At 28.7% G+C, this 19,361-nt stretch overlaps 2 protein-coding genes across 2 annotated transcripts; both read left to right on the top strand.

Annotated features, from left to right (window-relative positions):
* The first annotated feature begins 235 nt into the window (after positions 1-235).
* LOC145840456 (sodium-coupled monocarboxylate transporter 2-like) lies at positions 236-10,764 on the top strand. Its single transcript, XM_082947720.1, has 12 exons — positions 236-338; positions 638-741; positions 1,229-1,417; positions 3,050-3,115; positions 3,300-3,419; positions 3,529-3,683; positions 5,385-5,525; positions 6,523-6,741; positions 8,009-8,282; positions 8,699-8,877; positions 9,132-9,235; positions 9,994-10,764. The coding sequence occupies exons 1-12, from the start codon at positions 293-295 to the stop codon at positions 10,173-10,175; spliced, it is 1,779 nt and encodes a 592-aa protein (XP_082803846.1). The 5' UTR covers positions 236-292; the 3' UTR covers positions 10,176-10,764.
* Positions 10,765-12,321: 1,557 nt separating this feature from the next.
* On the top strand, positions 12,322-18,928 carry LOC145841321 (sodium-coupled monocarboxylate transporter 2-like). Its single transcript, XM_082948682.1, has 7 exons — positions 12,322-12,359; positions 13,897-14,037; positions 15,029-15,247; positions 16,522-16,795; positions 17,208-17,386; positions 17,637-17,740; positions 18,555-18,928. Exons 1-7 carry the CDS (start codon positions 12,322-12,324, stop codon positions 18,734-18,736), a joined length of 1,137 nt encoding a protein of 378 aa, XP_082804808.1. The 3' UTR covers positions 18,737-18,928.
* Positions 18,929-19,361: the final 433 nt, after the last annotated feature.

A 19,361-nucleotide genomic window follows, 5' to 3' on the forward strand; every position in this document is an offset into this window, starting at 1 on the left:
TATTCGCACTATTTGATATTAAATTGTAAACACTGTTACAAAATTTATGTTTTTATAATCAGTAGAACAGTTACACATATGTTATGTATATTATTATACATTATGTACAACTATATAAATGTAAAACTTATTTGAATTATGTAAGTTGTAGGTTGTTGGCAAAGAAAAAACAGATACAACATTTATTAAAAACAGCAATACTGACGAAAATTTATAGATTAAAAATTTTTTTTTTAGATTTTAAAACTTATTTTAAGTAAAACTTTAAAACTTTAAGAATAAAAGGAGAACAATGGAGTCAGAAAACTTTGGTGTAGTAAACTATATGGTGTTTGGAAGTAAGTACGTTAATCAATTTAATTTTCTTCTTTAACATTTTTATGTATTTTCAAAGTATTTTAGTTTGTTGATACTACATTTTTTAAGTTATAAGTTAAAAAAAACAAAAAAAAAATTGCAAAATCAGAAAAAATAACACTTTTTTTTAATAAAATGGTTGTTTATTTAAAAATATGGTTAAATTTATTCAAAAAATTATTCAATATACAGTAAATTAATTAGTTAAAGCTTTTAGATCAAAAGCACCTTTCAACTAGAAATTTAACTTTTTTCTACTAAAACAAGTATTTTTCACCAGTCTCACTAGGTATTGCGGTGCTAGTAGGTGTTTATCAAAGTTACAAAGATAAAAACAATCACTCACTGTCAAACTTTTTCTACGCGGACAAGTTGATTTCCCCTGTAAGTTTCATTATTAAAAAGTAGGACTTATTAAATGTTATATTTTCAACACTTTATTAAAAAAAAAATAATTTTTAAAATTTTTATTTTTTTTTGTTAGTCAATGCATTTAAATATTTGATGTTGATAGTCCTACATCTAAGCGTAAATAAATATAATTTTTTGGTTGAAAATGTTGCTTTTTATGTTAAACTATAAATTTTATATGAAGCTAAGTTTTTATATTTGTTTTAAACAAATAAACTTTTTGTGTTATTCTTATTTTTGAATTTTTTGTTAAGTGTATTTCAGTTTAAGTGGCCTAGTTTTATCATATGGACAATAAACTTGCAAAGATAACGTACAAAATTAAAACTTTTGTCAAAAAAAAAATTTAGAAATTTTTTTTTGCTTTAAACTCTATACAAAACTATTTCTCATAAATTATTTTTTTCAAAAACGAAACAAAGATTTACATTTTTCTGATTTTGAAAACTCATTATTTCAGATTCCGATCGGAATTTCCATGGCGGTCACGTTCGTCTCCTCGCTCACGGTTCTGGGGTTTCCCGCGCTTTCGTACGACAACGGCACGGTCGTGCTGTGGATGAGCTTCGCCGCCATGGTCCAGTTCGTTCCCACCTACCTCTACTTCATCCCTTTCCTCCACAGGGTCAGGCTGGCTTCTGCGTACGAGGTTCGTCGGGAAATTCAATATATATATATAAGGATTTTGTATAATATTAAATAGTTTTTTTGCAATTATTTATATATTTTTTCTTTATACTTACACATAAAAACCAAACGAAACTTTTAACCGTTAGCCTTATTTTTGGCTTATAAAGTTGAAAAATAAATAAGAACTAGTGTTTTTTATAATTTTTCAATGAACACTTTTAAAAACCTGATTTTAAATACAGGCTCGAATTCTATGCTCAAAGTATATAAAACTATTTTGATTGAAGCATTTCATTTTGTTTAAAATAAATGTCTTTCATTGTTTTAAAGGCACTCAAACAAGAATTCACATTAACTTTATTACCAAGCGTTTCTAACCGCATATTCTATCACAGTGTGGCTGCGTCTCAATTACTGTGTGTATTTAAATGTATTTGTATACAATCCATCTGTTAATTAAATTCTATTTGAAACAAACTTTATTTTGAAAAATAGTAAAACGATAAGTTTTTGTTTTTTAATGTGAGAAGTGCAAAAAAAAATATTTGATACTAGATGATTATTAATTTTTACAATGAAACTATCATTATGTTTAACAAAGTTTAGATTTTTCTCTCAGTACACAAAATTTATAGTTTACAGTTTTGTTGTGGGTTCTGATCAACAAAGACTATTTGGTTGAGTACGGATAAACTTTCTATAATAAATATACTCCAAATTTTAGTTTTTTAAGTGTTTATAAGTTGATGAATGCTTAAAATTTTAGAATGTCAAACTTATATTAAGCTGAAAAAATTATCAAGAAGACTTGAGTTTAAAAGTTATGTAAATAAATTTACGCATTTCGATTTTCAAAACTTTATTTTAATATTTAAGAAAGGTTATTTAATCATTTTGTATTTATAATAAAATATGCGTAAATTTAAAAACAGTGTAAAATTATGTTATATAAAATGTTTTTGTTTTCGAACATTTGTTCAAGTTTTGTCAATGACAGTTGTAAAAAAAAACTATTTAAGTGAAATTTTGTATTTTAGGCCAGTAAATATTAAAAAATATTTTAAAAGTGTAAATGCGTTACTTTGTTTAAATAACTTCTAAACGTTAAGTTTTTTTTTTAGCTAACTTTTGCACAAATATTAAGACTAGTCAAAAACTTATCACTTTTTATGATTGCAGAATACTACATAAATAGTTTTTAAACATCAAAAAGATGAAAATTTAAGACTTTTTTTATAAAAAAATAGTAAACAGTAGAAGCTTAATTTTTAAACAGAAAATAAATTCATTGCGCTACTTACAACAAAAATTATCTACAGAGTTCTGTTGAGTTTTAGTAACTTGGAAAGTAGTACTACTAATTTAATAAAATGTCAATAGTTTTTAATAAATAACATACTTTTTTAATTTTTTATTCGATACTCGAAAAAATATTTTGTTAGGGTCTCTAATTACAATATATTATTAGCAATTAATAAATTTAGTAAGTTTTGAAATTTAGTTATACGTTTTTTAATTTACAAACTAATGTTTGAAAGAATAAAATATAGTAGTTGTTAGAATACAATTTGTTTGATATTTTTAAACTGTGTATTGAAAAGGTAGCCCAAAACTGTTAAGAAAACTACTAAAACTCATACATTTTTTTTAGTATTTAGAAATGAGATTCGATACGTGGGTAAGAAAAATGGCATCTTTCTTTCAACTTATAAACCAGGTTAGCTATTTCGTATATTTCTATACAGTAAACAACTTATGAAAAAATATGTTTTTCAAAACATTCCTTATTTTTCTGACTATATAAAATGTTTAATGTTTGCAAAAACAGTAATCTCGTAAAAGTTTTGTTTAGTTTTTATAAAAAGGCTAACTCAGCATCAACTGAATATTATTTTTTTTAGACACTATACATGTCGGTAGCTGTCTATCTCACATCTCTAGCGCTTGAAGTGGTTGCCCCAATTTCTTTTCATTGGGGTGTGATCATCACTTGTTCCGTGTGCACTTTCTATACTGTTTTGGTGAGTTTAGGCTGTCAGACTTTTTATTTGTTTGAGCTTTTGTTTTCTTGTTTATCGTCATTAATTGTATATATTTTTAACTTTTTTATTTTTAAAATATTGAAAACAGGGAGGAATGAAGGCAGTTATTTGGGTGGATTTCTTTCAAGCGTTTATCATGGTTTTCGGATGCTTTTCTGTATTTATAACAACGTGTCTCAAAGTTGGGGGCATCAGTAAGGTGTGGATGGCGCTAGAAAGAGGCAACAGAACTAATTTTGCAACGTTAGTTTGAAATTTTCGCTTATATTGTAGTTGTTAAAATGTGGTTTACAAATTTTATACAAAAAAATAGTAAAATTTACTTTTAGGAGAGATAGTTTCTTCCTCAATGTTATGATTAAAAACAAAACAGCTTTCGTAAAATCTATATTTATGTTTTTGTCCTTATACAGTTTTTCTTACTTAAATACACGTTTTTTTTTGTGTTTAAAACATCAAGAAGCCTGATAAAGTTAAACAATATTTTATTATTTGATTGTTTAATTTTATTTCATGAATCACTGACTGTTTTTAAAATTTTAACTATAGTACTGGTATAAACTTAAAAGTAATTTCATGACAAAAGGGGAACGGGTCATGAAAGCACGGATGACACTTTAGCACAGAGTGACACTTTAGCACGGAGTGACACTTTAGCACGGAGTGACACTTTAGCACAGAGTACACTAAAATTACTTAAATGTTTTGGATAACAGAAAATATATTTGTACAACTAAACAAAAAATTGTTTTTTAGTAAATTCTTAAACTCGTCTAACTACTGTTTCAAATTCTTCATTGTTTGCAGAAAATTTTATTGTTTACTGGAATGTTACCTTTACTTAAATTAAGAATTTTATTTTTAACGCTTTTTGTATTTGGCGTGAAAATCGATTTTAAAACAGTTTTTTAATTAACAGTTTAATTCAGACTTCGTCTAGTTAAAACTTAACAAAGCAGAAAAATTATGTCTACCAGACAATGATTTTAATACAATCAACATACACCTGTTTAACCTTTTACATGTTTAAGTAGGTTACTTGTTTAGATACTTATCTTTTATTGTTAGGTACACTATTTTATTACTAACTGGCTAGTTTTTTGCTATTAATTTGCTTTAAAACCCCACTACTAAACACATCTTTAGTACATACTTTTTCAGGATAATCAGCTAGTATTGATTTTTTTTAACGAAAAAAAAAACTTATTACTCTAGAAAATATTTTTGTAACAACAACTATGTTTTTTAATGGAAAACTGTAAAAAATAAAGGTTAAAATACGCGAAATGATTCTTTATATTTCAATTTATCTATTTTTTAAGTAAAACTTTGATAACTATTTTTTTACGAACACTTGGTATAAAACCAATATAGTTTGCGTTTAATATAAAACAACCGAAAAAGATATTTTAGTCAAAATAGGGTAAAAGTTTTTATCCTTTCTGCAACTTATTAAGTATTTTTTGTTAATCACAATCTTTATTAGGTATTAAAGAACAAACTTTATCTAAACACGGCAGTATTATAGCTTCAGAAATTTTTTACAAAGACTCATTAAAAATAAAACACAAACTACCTATGCTAAAAAATAGATAGATAAAATTACTGGTTATAAACGAACTCCTTAATAAAAACATCTCAAATTGTATTTTTTATGAAACTACTTTAATAAGTTTGATACACAAAACAAAAAAAACTACAGAGTTTGATTGGTTTTGTTTATTTTTAGGATACTCTAGTTTTTATTTTTGTTAGTCATTTAATAGTTTGTTTTTATTTCTTACATGAAAATTTTATGTAAATCTTATAAGCCTAGCTAAATTCTACCTCTTCTTACTTTTTTCAAGCTCCAAAAAAACAAGTGCTTGTGTTTTATTTCAAGTTAGTATTTATTAAAAGTAAAAAAATTTGTAGCTACTTTTGAATAAATTTATTTTGACGCAGGTTCAACCCTGATCCGACATTCACCTACTCCGCGTGGTCGATTGTTTTTGGACTTGGCATCAACTGGGCCGGAGTGCCAATTTGCAGCCAAACAATAGTTCAACGTTTGCAGTCATGCAAATCGGAAAGAGACGCTAAAAGGTCATAAAATCAGTTTGTTATGCGATGCAAAATTTATCTTATCTATCACATGTTTTTAGTGATACGTGGAAAAAAACTCATAGAAAAAAACACTTGAGTTGTATAAGTCATTATTACACCATTATATTGAAACTTTAACCATTCGAGATAAAAGTTTATGTTTGTTTTTATACTTCTTCAAAGGAGTAAAAACACAAACATAATTTTTCTAAATGTTATTGTTTTGTTTTCAAACATTTTATTGTCTTCAGTATATTAATATGTACTAAATAAATTTATTTTAGTATTATGTTTATTAAAAATAAGACAATGAAAACTGTTTATAAAGATTTTTTAAAGAAAAAATTTCGTTTTAAGTGTTCAACAGAAATGTTTATTTAACAGTTTCATATATTACGAACATAAGTGGGGAGTTAATTGGCAAAACCAACTAAAAATTAGCTTCTATGAATAAAAATCTTTTTAGTATTTAAATAGTAAATTGTATTAAAACTATAAACAAAAAAATATGAACAAACTGTCATTTATTATAAAAAATATCATATTATAAAATAAACTTATTAGTTATGATTACACAGAAGTTGTTTGTATATATTTTTACGCTATAAACACTAAAGATTAAGTTTAGAATAACAGGCTATGGTTTGTTAATTTCAATAAATTATAGTTTATGGCAGTTTAGGTTCTTTTTTTAGCTTGAATTATCTAAACAAAAATGTTGTTTTACAAGCTTCAAATTTTGATTTTTACTGTCAGTATTCTAGTAAATGCACTAAAACTTAAACGTTTTTGCCGCGCTTTTAAAACTGTTTTATTTAAGTGTACTTTATAATCAATCATTAATTTTTAAGTGCCAACCTTCTACAAGCAATTCTCACTTAATGCACACAGCAAATTTCGTCTGAGTCATTATAGCGTCAAACTTCATTTGCGTTATAACACTCGGCTTTAAAAACGCGCCGAAAATCATCAAAGCGTAACGCTTTCACCTTTGCAGGGCGCTGATGGCGTTCGGGTTCATACTGTGGGTGCTGCTGTTCAACTCGGCGCTGAACGGGGTCAGCATGTACGCCTACTTCGAGGGCTGCGACCCGCTCAAGTCCGGCGTTTTCAAGGACAGGAACCAGTATGTGCCGTACCTGGTGGTCAAGCTGTTCAAAAACGCTCCCGGCATGGCGGGACTGTTCGTTTCAGCTGCCTACAGCGGCATGCTCAGGTTCGTTTCAGTTCATTAGCCACAATTAGCTGTGAAAGTTCATTAGTTTCACAGTTTTTTTATGAAACGTGTGTACTGTTCTTTCTTTTAATTCTAATATCCGCAATAAACTGTACGTATTTGTACGTATTTAGTATGACAACAAACACTTTTTACGTACGGTCAAAGATAAATGTTTAAGCATCAAACTATCTAAAGATATTTATGAAGTTTCGGAAACAGTTTCTCAATATAGTTTGAAGGTTCAATACTAAAATAGAAATTTACATAAATAATATTCACTTTTTTTCAATATAAAACACCACTAAACTCTAAAATACCAAATCAAAATAAATACCATTTGCAACTTAAAAGTAAAATGGTTTTGTTCATTATTGATTCTAAACTTTTCGTTTAACTTCTATAAAACTTGATTAAGAATGAAAAATGAGTTAGCAATTAATTTTGCAATAAGTTTTCAACTTGTAATATTATGACGTAAACAATAGATATTTTAGATTTAAAATTTTAATAACTCTAGATCAGGGGTCGAGAAACTGCGGCCCGCGGGCCAAGTGCGGCCCTCAAAGACAAAATCTGCGGCCCGCGAGATATTTTTCAGTTAAAAACATTCTTTTTTAAAACAATGGGAAAAAAAGGTTTTGGTGGTAAAAACTTACAACTAGGGTAAAATTTAAGTAATTATTCATTACTAGTGCTGTTTTATAGCTTATTTTGTCCCAAATTTTGGTTTAAACAATATTTATATATTATTCATTACAATAATTTTCTACAAGCTGCGGCCCTTAAAGACTTTTTTCTGTATAGTGCGACCCGCGAGGAAATTTTTGTAAATTTTTTTTATTAATTTATCATTTAAATCAAAGCTTAAAACTGTTCGTTTTCCATTCAAAGTTATTTACGTATTTAATACCGAGTTTTCTTTCTCAATGACCATTGATTCTAAACTATAAAGGTTACTTGTTTCACATAGCTTTTAAACTTTAAAATTGTCATAGTTACTTTGGCAGGATATGCATTTGTAGAAATGTTGAAATATTGCGCTGTTTTTGTCGGATCCTTCGACAAAACGAAAAGCTTCGAATTAATAATGAATAAAACCTTTTTTTAGTTGCAAATGGTATTTATTTACCACAAAAGTCCTTCCAACAACAATACAAATTAAAACATCATGCTAAAAAACTGCAGACACAACGAACACAAGCACGTAGTTTTAACCAACAACCAAGTTTGATTTAGCATATCAAATATCATTCAAACTCAACAGCACCGTTTCCTCCGGTCAAAACGCGCTCTCGAACATGGTCACCGAGGACTTTATCCGCCCGTGCGTGAAAACGAAGCTGGCGGAGAAGAAGTGGCTGCTGATGAGCAAGGCAATCGGGTGCCTGCTGGGCGTCCTCATCATGTGCGGCACCTTCCTCTTCTACGCCCTCGGCGACGCCATCGCCAAGCTGGCGTTCACCATCGACGGCATCATCACCGGCCCCATATTCGGCCTGTTCCTCGCCGGCCTGTTCCTGCCCTGGGTCACCACGTGGGTTGGTGATTTTTGTTGTGACTTCTTTTTTTTTTGAAAGGTTACTGCATAAAAAGTTTGTTTCGTTAAACAGTTTGAGTTTCAAACAGCAATTAACTTATAAACCAAAAGTGGTTTTCATAATCGCCCACAAGGCAGAAATTTAAATCGTCCCCTGTATTACATATTGTGTCTTTACTAGTTAACTATACATTACTACTTTTTTTCCACATTACTAGCTCCTAAATCCAAGCCAAATGTATAAACACGTATAGAAAATTAAAAAAAAAAATTAAATTAAACAACTTTCATGTAATTTTTATTAAACAACTTTAAACTTTATACTCTTTTAAAACTTAAAATAAACAAAGATGTATTAACCTCTTTCCAGAAATCGTACTAATTTTGAAATTTAAGTTCAGCAAATATTGCCACCAGGGGGCAGCTTGCGGTTTTTTCTGCGCCATCCTGACAACGGCCACAATGTCCATAGGAAGGAAGGTTTACGGGGCGAGAGAGGGCTCAGGAATGGACGTTCTGCCACCTAGTGTTGAAACCTGCGCAAACTTCACTGCGCCAACATTGTCACCTGTAGTTGTCGAAAGCACCCAGTACAGGTAATTTTCTTTTTTTTTTCGTTTCGTATAGTTTTAAAACTTGTTTAAAAAGTCGAATAAGCTTTTGACCTAGGTTATTCATTTTATTTACTTTGAAAAAATTTAAAAGTTTTTAGAGCTGTTTATTTTCTTATCTGACTTAAATTATATAACTTTTAAAGCTCTTCAAAACTTTTCGTATACATTTCAACCACTTTGATCAAAACTTTCACAATTTTTTTGTTTTAAATTAGTTATTAGTATAAATGTTACAGGCCAGCTATAGCAGACACACTATTTTCAGTTTCTTATTTTTACTACGGACTTGTTGGAACTTTAATGTGCACAACTCTTTCATTAGTCTTCTCACTCATACTAGGTAAGATTTTAAAGAAAAATATATTTTATTATTTAAAATATCCGTTTAGGAAAAAATCGATACATATTTTAACTAATATGGAAAATGGGAAAGTGTGAAATACAAAGTAGAAAATATTAACTAAATATCTTTGTATTTCCTTAGTTTACAAATTTGTATTTTTTGTTTTAAATCATATTGATTATTGTTAAATTAAATAATTTAAAAAACTTAGTCCGTTTGATTTTTTATTTGGTTGGTTTGATTTTCTTTAAGAACTTTTAAATTTGTTTTTAAGAAAAAGTTATTATAAACTCAAAACACTTTTACAAAATTAAAAAAATCAAAACAAAATTTAAAACTTAAAACTACCTAACACTGACAAAAATACAGTTGTATTTGAATTTTTGGATGTTGTTAATGCTAATATACTTTTTTTATTTTACTAATACTATATTTCATTTTTATCAAATTTTGAAATGTTCTAATATAATATTATTACTTTAAGTACATGAGCATAGTTTTTTCAACAATTTTTTTAATCAGTTCTACTAAAACTAAACTGCTTGGGTATAAGTCGTCACTAATTAAAAAATAACAACCGATATGTGCTATAAATAAGCTATTTAGCTAAATGCAATTTTACTCTGTTGTTTATAAAGAAATGAAAGTTGAAAGTTAATTTACGTTGAAAACTAAAGCATTTTGAAAACAAACAATAAACATTTGTGTCAAGACTCATTTTTTAGCTAGAATGCTGGTAATAAATTTTCTTACAGGTAAAAACGACCCTAAAAAAATGAACCCACTGTTGTTTATGCCTCTGATCGAGAACAAACGCTTGCCGGAAAAAACTCGAACATTTTTCCGCCTGGGAGTACCGTGTATTAATGTAAAGGAGCAAGAGTACGTAGAGGGCGATGCGTTGAAAATGAAGCAGAACACATGCTGTCAAGCTTGATTTCGTTTGAGTGTGCAGCACATTCGTATTCTTACCAATTATAAAGTGTTTAAGATGAGTCTAGAGTTATAATGTTTTTTTTAAAGTTATTGTTAGCTGATTTTTTATGCTTCTTATGAGTAAAACACTTTTCCGTCACTTTGAACTAGTAAAAGTACCTACGAAACGTATTTTAATTCAAAAACATTTATTAGTTGCTTTCATCATATCTGCCTAGAAAAAGTTTAACCGCTTTTAGTTTCAGGCCATAATTTAAAGTATGATTATGTATAAGGTCAATAACACCTTAATTTTTTTTTAATCTAATGAACGTCGATTCACTTTTGTTTTTAAAAGCTAAAATGTACATACATAGTTTTAGAATTTTTGCGTATCACATTCTCATATAACTCTTTTTAAATTCATTTGCTGAATTTAGATCACAGCCTAGGTTTTTGTCATAAATGAGTTAGGGTTTTACATTAAGTTGTATTTTACGTTTTAGTAAATGTGTTAAACTTTAAAAAATCTGTTTATTTTTTAAAACTATTTTTTAAAGAAAGTATCAAAAATACTTTTTTGTAAACATAAAGAAAGCCGTGAAACACAATAAAACAGTATAAACATCTTTAAACTAACATCTTATCTATGTTAATTTAAAGTTTTTTGTTCTGTTTAAGATAAAACTTTTTAGCTAAAAGTATCAAGCTTAAATAAACTCCTTTTAGAAACATCGTTTATAACTTACATTTTTTCAATTTTCAATTTATTTTATTTACATGAATGATATTTTAGTTAAACAACTTGAAGATTTAATTTCAAAAACATCTACTAAAAGATAACTTATTTCATAAAAAAAAGTACAAAGTTTGTTGTAATTGAACCTTACCTCATATTAATATTTAACTGTTTATATTTCTAATCAAATAGTAGTATAAAAACGACAAATATTTCTAAAACTTGTTTGTGGCACTTCTAACTTTGACTCACTTTTGATATTTTAGTATCGTATAGCAAAGTTTTTTTCTTATTAAATTACAGTTTTAGTTGTTTAGTTAAAACTAAAGAAGGTTGCTTTTGTGTATTGAGTACAGATTAAACAAAAACACGTTTCTTTATGAAACTTAAAACAAACGTTTCAACCAACCACGAATCCTAAACTCAAGTAGAAATATCTTGGTATGTTTTCGTAACAATCAATAAGCTAAGTTTCGAACAAGAGTGCAAAAATATTTAATTTTAATTTGGTCAGTAACATTTTTGTCCAACTTACAGTTTAAAAAAACTTAATATCTTTATATTTTGACTTCATGTTAATACACTTTTACAAACTGTCAACATTAATATTTCTGTCGTTTTAGTAATAAATATATTGTCTCGAATGTATTTTAAATATGTTTTTTAAATATATAGAATATAACTCAAGGATTGTCATCGTTTGTTAAAATGTAAACCAGCTGTAAATTGTACATCTGTAAAACTTTTTATATTAGCTTAGTATTAATCTAAAATGGCTTTTGGATATAACACAAACATTTTAAGCGTTTTGTCAATTAAAATGCTTGTTTGAAAAACTTTTTTTTATAAGTTTATAACAAAATTAGAAGGTAGAAATTGTAGACAATTTAGCACGGAGTGACACTTTAGCACAGAGTGTCACTTTAGCACAGAGTGTCAATTTACCACAGAGTGTCACTTTAGCACGGCGTCACTTCAGCACGGAGTGACACTTTTGCACGGAGTGTCATTTTAGCACATAATTTTTTCTGCTTTTTTTCTTTGCTTAAATCACATTAGGTACTGTATTGTTTAAAAATCTAAAAACGAACTATGCAACATGTAAACTAAAATTTAACAAGCTTTAAATGAGTTACAAGTTTAAGATTTCTTTTAAACTAAGACTAAAGTAAGTTATAAAACTTTATTAATTTGTTTTACTATTTATGTTAGATGAAACTATTTTGATACTTTTACTTTAAAGTTTTCGGCATAAAACTATTTTAATAAAGCTAGCAATAAATACAAGCTATAAGATTATTAAGGACGATATTTTTAAAAGTGTTAGAACAAATTTTCACAATTGTTTGTTTGTTAAGTTAATTATTTTAGGTAGTTAAACATCATTTAATAAAACACTTTAAGAAATTTAGAATTTTTACGTGCCAAAATGTCACTCCGTGCTAAAGTGACACTCCGTGCTAAAGTGTCATTATGTGCTAAATTGACGCCGTGCTAAAGTGTCACTCCGTGCTAAAGTGTCACCCCGCGCTTAAGTGACGCCGTGCTAAAGTGACACCCTGTGCTAAAGTGTCACTCTTTGCTAAAGTGACGCCGTGCTAAAGTATCACTCCGTGCTAATGTGTCACCCCGTGCTAAAGGGACGCTGTGCTTTTCTGACACCTACCCGACAAAAGACCTTGAGATTCTTTTTCTTATAAGTAACGAAGCTTAAAAATAAAAATAAACGAAACATTTACTTTTTTTTTGCAGTACACATAACTAAGATCCTAAAAAATCGAGACATGTTTACAATTTTGCTTTTTAAGAAGTATACTAAAAAAAATTACTTTAATGTTTTGGATAACAGAAAATATATATTTGTACAACTAAACAAAAAACTGTTTTTTAGTAAACTCTTAAACTCGTCTAACTACTGTTTCAAATTCTTCATTGTTAGCAGAAAACTTTATTGTTTACTGGATTGTTACCTTTACTTAAATTAAGAATTTTATTTTTAACGCTTTTCGTATTTGGCGTGAAAATCGATTTCAAAATAGCTTTTTTATTAACGGTTTAATTCAGACTTCGTCTAGTTAAAACTCAGCAAGGCAGAAAAATTATGTCTACCAGACAATGATTATAATGCAATCTACATACACCAGTTTAACCTTTTACATTTGTAAGTAGGTTACTTGTTAAGATACACTATTTTGTTACTAACTAGCTAGACTTTTGCTATTAACTTGCTTTAAAACCCCACTACTAAACACATCTTTAATACATACCTTTTCAGGATTTTATCAGCTAGCATTGATTTTATTTAACTAAAAAAATACTTGTTACTCTAGAAAATATTTTTGTAACAACAACTATGCTTTTTGATGAAAAACTGTAAAAAACAACGGTTAAAATACGCGAAATGATTCTTAATATTTCAATATTTTTAAGTAAAACTTTGACAAATATTTTTTTACGAACACTTGGTATAAAACCACTATAGTTTGCGTTTAATATAAAACAACCGAAAAAATTTTCAAAACAGTCAGTACTTAGAAAAATTAACATAATTTATATAAAATTGAAAGTCTGAAAACGTTACTTTAGTCAAAATAAAGTAAAAGTCTTTATCCTATCTGCAACTTAACAACTTTATTTTGTTAATCACAATTTTTATTAGGTAATAAGAAAAAACTTTATCTAAACACGGCAGTATTATAAAAGTATACTTTTACAAAAACTCATTGAAAATAAAACACAAACTGCTTGTGCCAAAAAAGAGGTAGATAAAATTACTGTTTATAAACCCACTCCTTTAAATAAAAAAACATCTCTAGTTATATTTAAAACAAAACTACTTTAATAAATTCGATACACAAGACACAAAAAAAATAATTATAGAGTTTGATCGGTTTTGTTTATTCAAGCTCCAAAAAAACAAGTGCTTGTGTTTTATTTCAAGTTAATATTTATCAAAAGTAAAAAAACTTAGTAGCTACTTTAGAATAAATTTATTATGACGCAGGTTCAACCCTGATCCGACATTCACCTACTCCGCGTGGTCGATTGTGTTCGGACTGGGCATCAACTGGGCCGGAGTGCCAATTTGCAGCCAAACAATAGTTCAGCGTTTGCAGTCATGCAAATCGGAAAGAGACGCTAAAAGGTCATAAAATCAGTTTGTTATGCGATGCAAAATTTATCTTATCTTTCACATATTTTTAGTGATACGTGGAAAAAAACTCATAGAAAAAAACACTTGAGTTGTATAAGTCATTATTACACCATTATATTGAAACTTTAACCATTCGAGATAAAAGTTTATGTTTGTTTTTATACTTCTTCAAAGGAGTAAAAACACAAACATAATTTTTCTAAATGTTATTGTTTTATTTTCAAACATTTTATTGTCTTCAGTATATAAATAAATTTATTTTAATATTATGTTTATTAAAAATAAGACAATGATAACTGTTTATAAAGCTTTTTTAAAGTAAAAATTTCATTTTAAGTCTGCAACAGAAATGTTAATCTAACAGTTTTAGATATTACGAACATAAGTAGGGAGTTAAATGGCAAAGCCAACTAAGATTAGCTTCCATGAATAAAAATCTTTTTAGTATTTAAATAGTAAATTGTATTTAAACTATAAACATTAAAAATAAATCTATGAACAAACTGAAATTTATTTAAAAGAAAACATATTATAAAATTAACTTATTAATTATGATTACACAGAAGTTGTTTGTATATATTTTTTACTCTTTAAATACTAAAGATTAAGTTTAGAATAACAGGCTATGGTTTGTTAATTTCAATAAATTGTAGTTTATGACATTTTAGGTTCTTTTTTTAGCTTAAATTATCTAAACAAATATGTTGTTTTACAAGCTTCAAATTTGATTTATACTATTAGTATTCTAGTAAATACACTAAAACTTAAACGTTGTTGCCGTGCTTTAAAAACAGTTTTATTTAAATGTACTTTATATTCAATCATTAATTTTTAAGTGCCAACCGTCTACAAGCAATTCTCACTTAATGCACACAGCAAATTTCGTCTGAGTCATTATAGCGTCAAACTTCATTTGCGTTATAACACTCGGCTTTAAAAACGCGACGAAAATCATCGGAGCGTAACGCTTTCACCTTTGCAGGGCGCTGATGGCGTTCGGGTTCATACTGTGGGTGCTGCTGTTCAACTCGGCGCTGAACGGGGTCAGCATGTACGCCTACTTCGAGGGCTGCGACCCGCTCAAGTCCGGCGTTTTCAAGGACAGGAATCAGTACGTGCCGTACCTGGTGGTCAAGCTGTTCGAAAACGCTCCCGGCATGGCGGGACTGTTCGTTTCAGCTGCCTACAGCGGCATGCTCAGGTTCGTTTCAGTTCATTAGCCACAATTAGCCGTGAAAGTTCATTTGTTTCACAATTTTTTTATGAAACGTATGTACTGTTCTTTCTTTTAATTCTAATATTCGCAATAAACTGTATATATATATATATGTACGTATTTAGTATGACAACAAACAATGTTTACGTACGGTCAAAGATAAATGTTTAAGCATCAAACTATCTAAAGATATTTATGAAGTTTCGGAAACAGTTTCTCAATATAGTTTGAAGGTTAAATATTAAAATAGAAATTTACATAAATAATATTCACTTTTTTTCAATATAAAACACCACTAAACTCTAAAATACCAAATTAAAATAAATACCATTTGCATCTTAAAAGTAAAATAGTTTTATTTCATTATTGATTCTAAGCTTTTCGTTTAACTTCTAGAAAACTTTATTAAGAATGAAAGATGAGTTAGCAATTAATTTTGCAATAAGTTTTCAACTTGTAATATTATGACGTAAACAATAGATATTTTAGATTTAAAATTTTAATAACTCTAGATCAGGGGTCGAGAAACTGCGGCCCGCGGGCCAAGTGCGGCCCTCAAAGACAAAATCTGCGGCCCGCGAGATATTTTTCAGTTAAAAACATTCTTTTTTAAAACAATGGGAAAAAAAGGTTTTGGTGGTAAAAACTTACAACTAGGGTAAAATTTAAGTAATTATTCATTACTAGTGCTGTTTTATAGCTTATTTTGTCCCAAATTTTGGTTTAAACAATATTTATATATTATTCATTACAATAATTTTCTACAAGCTGCGGCCCTTAAAGACTTTTTTCTGTATAGTGCGACCCGCGAGGAAATTTTTGTAAATTTTTTTTATTAATTTATCATTTAAATCAAAGCTTAAAACTGTTCGTTTTCCATTCAAAGTTATTTACGTATTTAATACCGAGTTTTCTTTCTCAATGACCATTGATTCTAAACTATAAAGGTTACTTGTTTCACATAGCTTTTAAACTTTAAAATTGTCATAGTTACTTTGGCAGGATATGCAGTTGTAGAAATGTTGAAATATTGCGCTGTTTTTGTCGGATCCTTCGACAAAACGAAAAGCTTCGAATTAATAATGAATAAAACCTTTTTTTAGTTGCAAATGGTATTTATTTACCACAAAAATCCTTCCAACAACAATACAAATTAAAACATCATACTAAAAAACTGCAGATACAACGAACACAAGCACGTAGTTTTAACCAACAACCAAGTTTGATTTAGCATATCAAATATCATTCAAACTCAACAGCACCGTTTCCTCCGGTCAAAACGCGCTCTCGAACATGGTCACCGAGGACTTTATCCGCCCGTGCGTGAAAACGAAGCTGGCGGAGAAGAAGTGGCTGCTGATGAGCAAGGCAATCGGGTGCCTGCTGGGCGTCCTCATCATGTGCGGCACCTTCCTCTTCTACGCCCTCGGCGACGCCATCGCCAAGCTGGCGTTCACCATCGACGGCATCATCACCGGCCCCATATTCGGCCTGTTCCTCGCCGGCCTGTTCCTGCCCTGGGTCACCACGTGGGTTGGTAATTTTTATGGTGATTTTTTTTTGAAAGGTTTCTGTTTAAAAAAGTTTTTTCGTTAAACAGTCGAGTTTCAAACAGCAATCAACATCTAAACCAAAAGTGGTTTTCAAAATCGCCCACAAGGCAGAAATTTGAATCGTCCCCTGTATTACATATTTTGTCTTTACTAGTTAACTATACATTTACTTTTTTGTCACATTACTAGCTTCTGCCCCCGATCTTAAGCGCAGCCAAATGTATAAACACGTATAAAAAATTAAAAAAATATTTAAAATTAAACAACTTTCTTGTCATTTTTATTAAAAAACTTTGAACTTTATACTCTTTAAAACCTAAAATAAACTAAAATGTATTAACCTCTGGTCAGAAATCGTACTAGTTTTAAAGTTCAGCAAATATTCCTACCAGGGGGCAGCTTGCGGTTTTTTCTGCGCCATCCTGACAACGGCCACAATGTCCATAGGAAGGAAGGTTTACGGGGCGAGAGAGGGCTCAGGAATGGACGTTCTGCCACCTAGTGTTGAGACCTGCACAAATTTCACTGCGCCAACATTGTCACCTGTAGTTGTCGAAAGTACCAAGTACAGGTGAGTTTTTTTTTTTTTTCATTTCGTATAATTTTAAAACTTGTTTGAAAAGTCAAATAAGCTTTTGACCTAGGTTTTTAATTTTATTTACTTTGAAAAAGTTAAAAGGTTTTAGTACTGTTTATTTTGTTTTCTGACTTAAATTATATATTTTTTAAAATTCTTCAAAACTTTTTTTTAAAATTTCAACTACTTTGATCAAAACTTTGACATTTTTTTTAAAAGTTAGTTATTAATATAAATGTCACAGGCCAGCTATAGCAGACACACTATTTTCAGTTTCTTATTTTTACTACGGACTTGTTGGAACTTTAATGTGCACAATTCTTTCATTAGTCTTCTCACTCATCCTAGGTAAGATTTTAAGGAAAAATATATTTTATTATTAAAAATATCCGCTTAGGAAAAAAATCGATACATATTTCAACTAATATGGAAAATGGGAAAGTGTGAAATACAAAGTAGAAAACATTGAATTCATATCTTTGTGTTTGCTTAGTTTATAAAATTGTACTTTTTGTTTAAAAACATATTGATTATTGTTAAATTTAAAAATTTAGTCCATTCGATTTTTTACTTGGTTGGTTTGATTTTCTTAAAGAACTTTAAAATTTATTTTTTATGAAAAAATTACTATAAACTCAAAACACTTTTACAAAGTTAAAAAAGTCAAAATAAAATCTAAAACTTAAAACTACTTAACACTGACAAAAATACAGTTATGTTTAAATTTTTGGATGTTGTTAATGCTAACATAATATTTTTTTATTTTACTTATAATATTTTTTTTTTGTTAAATTTTGAAATATTCTAACATAATAGAATTACTTTAAGTACATAAGCATAGTTTTTTCAACAATTTTTTTAATAAATTCTACTAAAACTAAACTGCTTGGGTATAAGTCGTCACTAATCAAAAAAATAACAAGCTATATGTGCTATAAATAAGCTATTTAGCAAAATGCAATCCTACTCTGTTGTTTATAAAGAAATGAAAGTTGAAAGCTTATTGCGAAAACTTATAACATAATTAAAATCCAACAAACAGACCTAAAAGCTTTTGTTTAAGTTAATTTAGTTGAAAACTAAAGCATTTTGAAAACAAACAACAAACATTGTGTCAAGACTCATTTTTTAGCTAGAATGCCGGTAATAAATTTTCTTACAGGTAAAAACGACCCTAAAAAAATGAACCCACTGTTGTTTATGCCTCTGATCGAGAACAAATGCTTGCCGGAAAAAACTCGAACATTTTTCCGCCTTGGAGTACCGTGTATTGACGTAAAGGAGCAAGAGTACGTAGAGGGCGATGCGTTGAAAATGAAGCAGAACACATGCTGTCAAGCTTGATTTCGTTTGAGTGTGTAGCACATTCGTATTCTTACCAATTATAAAGTGTTTAAGATGAGTCTAGAGTTATAATGTTTTTTTTCAAGTTATTGTTAGCTGATTTTTTTATGCTTCTTATGAGTAAAACACTTTTCCGTCACTTTGAACTAGTAAAAGTACCTACGAAACGTATTTTAATTCAAAAACATTTATTAGTTGCTTCCATCATATCTGCCTAGAAAAAGTTTAACCGCTTTTAGTTTCAGGCCATAATTTAAAGTATGATAATGTATAAGGTCAATAACACTTTATTTTTTTTAAATCTAATGAACGTCGATTCACTTTTGTTTTTAAGAGTTAAAATGTACATACATAGTTTTAGAATTTTTGCATATCACATTCTCATATAACTCTTTTTAAATTTATTTGCTGAATTTAGATCACAGCCTAGGTTTTTGTCACAAATGAGTTAGGGTTTTACATTAAGTTGTATTTTACGTTTTAGTAAATGTGTTAAACTTAAAAAAATCTGTTTATTTTTTAAAACTTTTTTTTAAAGAAAGTATCAAAAATACTTTTTTGTAAACATAAAGAAAGTGTGAAAGACAATAAAACGTTATAATCATCTTTAAACTAACATCTTATC

This window comes from Thalia democratica, chromosome 7 (assembly GCF_965202585.1).
Source record: "Thalia democratica chromosome 7, ktThaDemo2.hap1.1, whole genome shotgun sequence".
In the NCBI taxonomy this organism is placed as follows: Eukaryota; Metazoa; Chordata; class Thaliacea; order Salpida; family Salpidae; genus Thalia; species Thalia democratica.

Bases quoted from the DNA above. Each gene is read 5' to 3' on its own strand.
- LOC145841321 (XM_082948682.1), top strand. From the start codon at position 12,322: ATGTCACTCCGTGCTAAAGTGACACTCCGTGCTAAAGT. The intron at 16,796-17,207 runs GTTGGTAATTTT...TATTCCTACCAG, and splicing joins TGCCCTGGGTCACCACGTGG to GGGGCAGCTTGCGGTTTTTT. The intron at 17,387-17,636 runs GTGAGTTTTTTT...TAAATGTCACAG, and splicing joins GTCGAAAGTACCAAGTACAG to GCCAGCTATAGCAGACACAC.
- LOC145840456 (XM_082947720.1), top strand. From the start codon at position 293: ATGGAGTCAGAAAACTTTGGTGTAGTAAACTATATGGTGTTTGGAA. The intron at 1,418-3,049 runs GTTCGTCGGGAA...CATTTTTTTTAG, and splicing joins GGCTGGCTTCTGCGTACGAG to TATTTAGAAATGAGATTCGA. The intron at 3,420-3,528 runs GTGAGTTTAGGC...TATTGAAAACAG, and splicing joins GCACTTTCTATACTGTTTTG to GGAGGAATGAAGGCAGTTAT.